Source organism: Pyrus communis, chromosome 7 (genome assembly GCF_041283825.1).
Source record: "Pyrus communis isolate YQ-2024b chromosome 7, ASM4128382v1, whole genome shotgun sequence".
In the NCBI taxonomy this organism is placed as follows: Eukaryota; Viridiplantae; Streptophyta; class Magnoliopsida; order Rosales; family Rosaceae; genus Pyrus; species Pyrus communis.
This window is the reverse complement of record NC_142571.1, coordinates 8151350-8157977: the sequence shown is the minus strand read 5'-3', so window position 1 is coordinate 8157977 and position 6628 is coordinate 8151350. Positions and strand designations below refer to the sequence as shown.

The 6628-nt window shown below is 37.2% G+C and overlaps 1 protein-coding gene across 2 annotated transcripts; it reads left to right on the top strand.

The window, feature by feature from the left end:
* The first annotated feature begins 452 nt into the window (after nt 1-452).
* Nucleotides 453-5768, top strand: LOC137733889 (chaperone protein dnaJ A6). 2 transcript variants are annotated; one of them, XM_068473095.2, is made up of 8 exons: nt 453-830; nt 2357-2539; nt 3229-3382; nt 3497-3635; nt 4146-4279; nt 4365-4507; nt 4938-5136; nt 5212-5768. In XM_068473095.2, exons 2-8 carry the CDS (start codon nt 2381-2383, stop codon nt 5541-5543), a joined length of 1260 nt encoding a protein of 419 aa, XP_068329196.2. In that variant the 5' UTR covers nt 453-830; nt 2357-2380; the 3' UTR covers nt 5544-5768. The 2 variants fall into 2 exon arrangements, with proteins under 2 accessions (XP_068329196.2, XP_068329197.2); XM_068473096.2 differs by having other exon boundaries at nt 466-830; nt 2363-2539.
* The last annotated feature ends 860 nt before the right edge of the window (nt 5769-6628 follow it).

The following is a 6628-nucleotide window of genomic DNA, read 5'->3' as shown; positions in this document are numbered from 1 at the left end:
CGTGAGGAAGGCCCCTTAGGGCAACTTCCTATTCAATCCTCTTCAATAAACAGTAACTGTCTTTAATGAATAGTAATTACCTTTTGAATCTCCATCTCTAAACTGAATAACCATGGCAATATGCAATAAAATATTAATATTTTTTATTTTATAAAAAATAAAAAATAATTTTATTTGTAATTTCGGATAGGATTTTTAATCGGTCTCATTGTACCACGTGTCATTAAATAAGAAATTACAACCCAAAGTATCTGAGAAAATATAAAATTATGGTGTAAGTTAGAAGATAATGATAACATATTTATAGAAAAATTAAATCAATTTTTTTTAAATTTTTTTAATTTTCAGATTTTTTATTAATTTTTTACATTTTTTTAATTTTTACTTTTTTTTTTAATTTTTTTAATTTTTTATTAATTTTAAAACGTGGCTGACATCAACCTCGGGCTCTTGGAACACCAATTCGAGCCGACCGAGTGCCTCTCACTCGGCCCCCACCCCAGCGCCCAATCGCCCTCTGGGCTGGAGAAGGTTGCTGGGCTATTGGGTCTTCAAAGTCGCCGGTCCATCGGGCAAAAGGCTCCGCTGGAGCTGCTCTTAAACTACTTCCCGGCGCCCTTTCCCTTTCTCGATGGAAATGCTATTTCCAGCCACATTTTGGCTACTAGCAAGAAACATCCAAGTGTGGAAATAGTAATTTCCCCTCCCCCACGCTTATAGTCGTCAACGATAGTATTAATCCTTTGTGAAGAGGGAACCCTGCTCTCTCTTCTCTCTTTGCTCCTCAAAGACTGAAACTTTCTCTCTCTAAAATCTAAACCTAGCTGAAGGTATCTCTGTCCCTCTCTCAATTTTCTGTAAATTTTATAGATTTTCTCATTGCTCTTTGATCTGAGTTGCTGAAGTTAATTTTTTTCACTTTTTTTTTTTTACTGAATTTGACTTAGTAGATTCACATGTAGTTGGTATTTTAATTTTGTGGTAATTTAATTTAATTTATATTTAAAATTTTATGCAAGATGATCAATTGCATATGAGAGTTATTAAAGTTTTGATATATATATATATATATATATATATATATATATATATATTTTTAAGATTATTCAAAGTCCAATTACGGTTGTGTAGAACTCTAATTTGGTATAGGATTTATGCTTTTTCTGTTGCTTGAGGATAATCGGTTATCGGGTTCTTGATTATCAATTTATTATTGGGTCCTTCTGGGCTGCATTTTTATAGGTGGATTTTGGTGAAGTTATGATGTTAATCTAGTTAGTTAATTTGGTGCAAAAAGAGTTCATCGGAGTGGTTTACAGTGGAATTTAATAACTCACAGCTTCGAAAGTATGTCGAAGATGTGTTTTTATCAGGTAATTGGGAGAACAATCAAGTTGTTATTTATAGGTTAGATTTTGAAAATAATTGGTTAAGGGTGAACTTAATCAAGTATTGAGCTATAGCTTATATGTAGTGTGACTAGCGTCTATAACTTGACCAAATCACCATTGTCTCGCACACCTCAATACTTTAGTCAAGGACAGTTTATTTCATAAGCGAGGTTTAAACAATAACACTTGTATGAAGCCTCCTGGTGCTTGATATTAATTCTTGAGGGTGTACTTGTTCATTGGGCTGTAGAGAGTTATCTTCTAATTTCTAGTATTGTTTTATAGATACGTAATAAAAATATCGAAACTGCTTTTTAGGCAAAATAATAAACCTTGTATATTCAGTAGCAGATTCACTAAATGGGTAGTGGGTCAAGAGTTTTTGCTAGAAACTTCAAGTGGAAATACAGGACATAAAAAAGGGATGCAACAAGGTGGTGTTTAAATTTTTTCCATCATGGAGCTGGATGCACATTCAAGTGTTTTTGAACTGCTTTATTATTTGATTTAGTAAAAGCAAACTTTGAGATTGTGCAAGTGACTGAGCTTTATGAATTATGATATTGGTGACTGAAGCTCCAAAATTTAGTACGGTGACCGTTGGGAGGTAGGGGTGAGTGTAAATTTGTTTTTGACTGGGAAATGGACTTGCCTGTATTCTGGCTGAGTTGTGGACCTGCAATCAGCATTTACTTTTTACTTGTGTTTCAGTACAAGCTTCTCCGTGCATGTATTTATGTTTTGGAGTTACTTTTTTTCTCATCCCATATACATCTGGCGTTTCTATGCACATCTCTAATAGTATGCATGTCTGGCTATCTATATTCTTTGATTTGTTCCATCTAGTTGGTACCATTTTCAGCTACTTATTCTGAATTCCTGTACATACTATAATTCCCAATTTTGAGTTGATACTTGTATATTTTGTGGAGTTTTAATTCTCAAATTTTCTCCTACTGCTGTAGCTGCAGTATTTAAGTGCTTCAATCATGTTTGGCGGCTTTGGCCATGCTGCAAGGAAGAGTGATAACACCAAATATTATGGGGTTCTTGGTGTGCCTAAAAGTGCAAGTGCAGACGAGCTCAAGAAGGCATATAAGAAGGCTGCTATCAAGAATCATCCAGACAAAGGTGGAGATCCTGAGAAGGTGGGTCAAAACACTTCCTCTTTCTTTATTTTATGCAACATGTACATGTGACATATTTCCATGCGGAGGCATTATTGGATACTGTTTGTGGAACTAAAAGTGCCCTATTAAGTGTCCGTTCTGTGGTACTAAATTATGCCCTTGACCACTTTCATGGGATTTGTGTCAGGTACACAAGGCTTGACATTTTGAAATGTTTGTAAATGGATGTGATATAGCGAAAGCCTTAAAAAATTAGACGACATTTACTCAAAGCCTTTTTTTTGGAAAATGGTGCTCCATTACCTTCTTTTTAATGAGCAATCATTAGCCACCCTCCTTGAAAATTGTTTACTAGTGTCTGGGATGGACACATTGTTGTGATAAATTTTTGAACGATTTCTTTTGACTCATTATCATATCTAAAAGTTTTTGATGTGTTTGTTGAGATCAAAGCTTTAGAAACTTATTATGTCAGTAGAGTTGCTCTGATTATGAACTTATGCACTCTCAGTCTTCTGTTCCATTAGTTTTGCAGTGTATGATTTTAATAATGTTACATTCAAGTGATCACATATGTAAGCAATATTTTCTATATAATTACTGGCTTTGCTTTTTATGCCATTGACATGGCTCTTGAACTTGTGATATTCCTTTTACTGTAATTATTTCTCTTCAATTTTACCTTAGTCTGCTGGGTTGTGAACCAGTTCAAGGAATTAGGTCAAGCTTATGAAGTTCTCAGTGATCCAGAAAAGAGAGAAATCTATGACGAATACGGTGAAGATGGTCTTAAGGAGGGAGCGGGAAGTGGTAGTACCTCGCATAATCCATTTGATTTATTTGAAACGTTTCTCAATCCCCGTGAGTGCTAGCCGCTGATTTCTGCTCATTGACCTTTTACATTTGGTTTTTGGTTATTTTATTGTTGAAATGTTCTGTGCTGATTACTGCCTTCTGGATGATCTGATCTTGCAGGCTATCGTTCACATGTAAGAAGGCAGAAGCAAGGTGAAGATGTGGTGCATACCTTAAAGGTTTCTTTGGAGGACTTGTATAATGGCACAACAAAAAAACTCTCTCTTTCTCGGAATATTTTGTGTACAAAATGTAAAGGGTATGCCTCTATTTGTCACTCGTTTTTTCTGTTTTTAGTTTGAGGCAGTGGCTTAACCAAAATCGCGTGGTGTTCTTTACTATCTTTTTTGCTTCAAACTGATTCCTACCCACAAGAAGCAATTTTCTTTCATTTTTTTCCTTTCCTTTCGGTGGGGGAGGGGAGATTTGGTTGTTAAGTTCTCAACTTCCAGCTGTTCTTATATTTAAAGAATATGACGGTCTCACATTTTGTTACATCTTGTGCAATCTCTGTTCCCAATTGCACACAGGATGCTAGCATAGACAGAACCAGTGGTTAAACGAAAAAAATGTGGCATTTCACTGGACAGTAGTTGCCAACATTTTATAGGATAAGTAAGGTACTTTGGCTATGTCTCGCGGTTAGATATGCGAAGTTGCCTTTCCTTTATCAATAACAACAGATACTGCTAGTACTGGGGATAAAATAGTACTCTGTGTAGGATTTTGGGATGACTAGGGTAGTTAAACTGCTTCCCTTGGTTTCCAGGAAAGGCTCGAAGAGCGGAAACTCAGGGAGATGTTATGGATGCCATGGTACTGGAATAAAGATTACAACACGGTCAATTGGATTGGGCATGATTCAACAGATGCAACATATCTGCCCTGAATGCCAAGGCTCCGGTACTAAAACTAAAAAGCATGCTTCGCATATCTCACTTCAGCATAATGGGTTTCGTCTTATTATAAACATCTGTCATTGTTACAGGTGAAGTCATCAGTGAGAGAGATAAATGCCCACCATGCAAAGGTAAGAAGATTACTCAAGAAAAGAAGGTGATGGATGTGCACGTGGAGAAAGGGATGGAGCACGGTCAGAAAATTTTGTTCGAGGGACAGGCTGATGAAGCTGTAAGTTAGGTTTTCATCATTATTGCAAGGGAAAGAGATCTTCTCCAGATCTCTTCCACCAAGGCCACCGGATCAAGTGATCCGGGCCTTTGAAATTTCATCCAACGGCCCACCTATTTCCCTTAAAAGCTATAATAATTTTTGGCCATTCGATGAAATTTCAACGGCCCGGACCACTTGATCCGGTGGCCTTGGTGGAAGAGATCCGGAGAGGATCTCTTTCCTATTTCAAGAGGTGGCAGCATTATGTCTTTGACCAGTCTAATATGTTGTCATTAACTTTCATTGTTCTTATGAAAGCCTCGTCTTTTGAAAGGGCAGCATTATGTCTTTGACCATTTTAATTTCCTGCCATATATTTCCAATGTGCCTTTGAAAGTTTTGTCTTTAATGAAATTTTTGTGTATTAATTGTTGCTTATTGTTTGCAGCCTGATACAATTACTGGAGACATTGTTTTTGTATTGCAACTCAAGGAGCACGCCAAGTTCAAGCGAAAGTTTGATGATCTTTACGTAGAGCACACTCTCAATTTAACTGAGGCTCTTTGTGGATTCCAGTTTGCATTGACCCATCTTGATGGTAGGCAGCTACTTGTCAAATCAAATCCCGGAGAAGTCATCAAGCCTGGTAATTTTCATTGCTTCGATATTCATTGCTTCAAATTTGTCCATTACGGATCATCTAACTTTTATTCCAATGCAGGTCAATCAAAAGCAATCAATGATGAGGGCATGCCTCATCACCAGAGGCCATTCATAAAGGGCAAGCTTTACATCCACTTCAATGTAGAGTTTCCAGACTCTGGGATTCTTCCTCCTCATCAATCCCAAAAGTTGCAGACAGTACTAGACCCCAGGCATAGCAAGAAGTTGACTGACATGGAGCTGGATAAGTGTGAGGAAACCACCTTGCATGATGTCAACATTGAGGATGAGATGAGGCGTAAACCAAGACAGCAGTATCGGGAGGCATATGATGAAGATGATGAAGATGATGAAGAGTCAATGCCACGGGTGCAGTGTGCTCAGCAGTAAGGCCCTCTCTGTTTTATCCGTCTTATGGGGCAAAATTATAGTTCTGCACATGCAGTTGAGTTGTGATTTAAGATCTTTATAGGTTCCTGCTATTTTATTTTTCGCTCAATATTTTTTCTCTATGCTGTGTTCTTCTGTTTGTTATAAATGTTATAAAGTTATATTAAGATGTTAGAATTGAGTTATAATGCTCTTGAATTGATGATATATCTATTTTACGGATCATTAGCCTTTTGATTGCCTAAGTTAGTAATTTGGACGCTAATTGTTTTAAAGAAAGTTCACAAAAATTGCTCTGATAAGTTGCAGCAATGCTAGGTGCTTGTTACGAATGTCATAACTAAAGAATGTGAGATAAGATTAGTTATTTGGACTACATTGGCTGACCAGTATTGGATTCTAACCTAGCATTCGTTCCACCTTTCCCGTTGTGAATTTTGGTTGCGATGAGCATGAAAACTCCGATTCACTTGTGTATGTGGTAAGTAAACGGAGTCCAAATTATCATCGCTCTTCTGATTTCCAATGAAAATTCTTTCCCTTTTGTTGTTGATGAAGATGAAGAAGTTATAAGATACGTCTAGAATCGACACGTGACGTCACCAAATACCCATATCTCTAACATACTCCGTCCCTGGGATATGGCAAAGCACAAATCAAGATTCGAATTGCGTAGTAATTTTCGTATGCTTTATGGCTGCATCTAACCTCCTCGTTAGACTGCTTACATACCCTAAACAGGAATCAAGCCATTCTTAGTTCACTATTCACTACACTCGAACATTCATTGCATATCTCACTACGTCTCAACATAATACCACAATTCAAGCTTGAAGCACCTCAAGGAACATTCAACAAAGCACAACAATATTCTCTAGTCATCTTGCCATTCACCCACACATAAGCATTCCAACACCATCCAATAATCCAATGTTCTAAAAAATGGCCTAGGCGGCACCTAGGCGCTGAGCGATGGTGACTCGAGGCGTTTTCTTGCAAATCGATTGCAAAAATCGGCTGGGCTCTAGGCGGGCTTGGCGATGTTAGGCAGCTAGTTGGTTTTTTTTTTTTCTTTTTTTTTTTTT

What these genes read in the sequence shown, in the direction of transcription:
- LOC137733889 (XM_068473095.2), top strand. Translation starts at nt 2,381, where the DNA reads ATGTTTGGCGGCTTTGGCCATGCTGCAAGGAAGAGTGATAACACCAAA. An exon ending in TTGTGTACAAAATGTAAAGG is followed by an intron (nt 3,636 to 4,145) that starts GTATGCCTCTAT and finishes CTTGGTTTCCAG; the next exon opens with GAAAGGCTCGAAGAGCGGAA. An exon ending in AGGGACAGGCTGATGAAGCT is followed by an intron (nt 4,508 to 4,937) that starts GTAAGTTAGGTT and finishes TATTGTTTGCAG; the next exon opens with CCTGATACAATTACTGGAGA.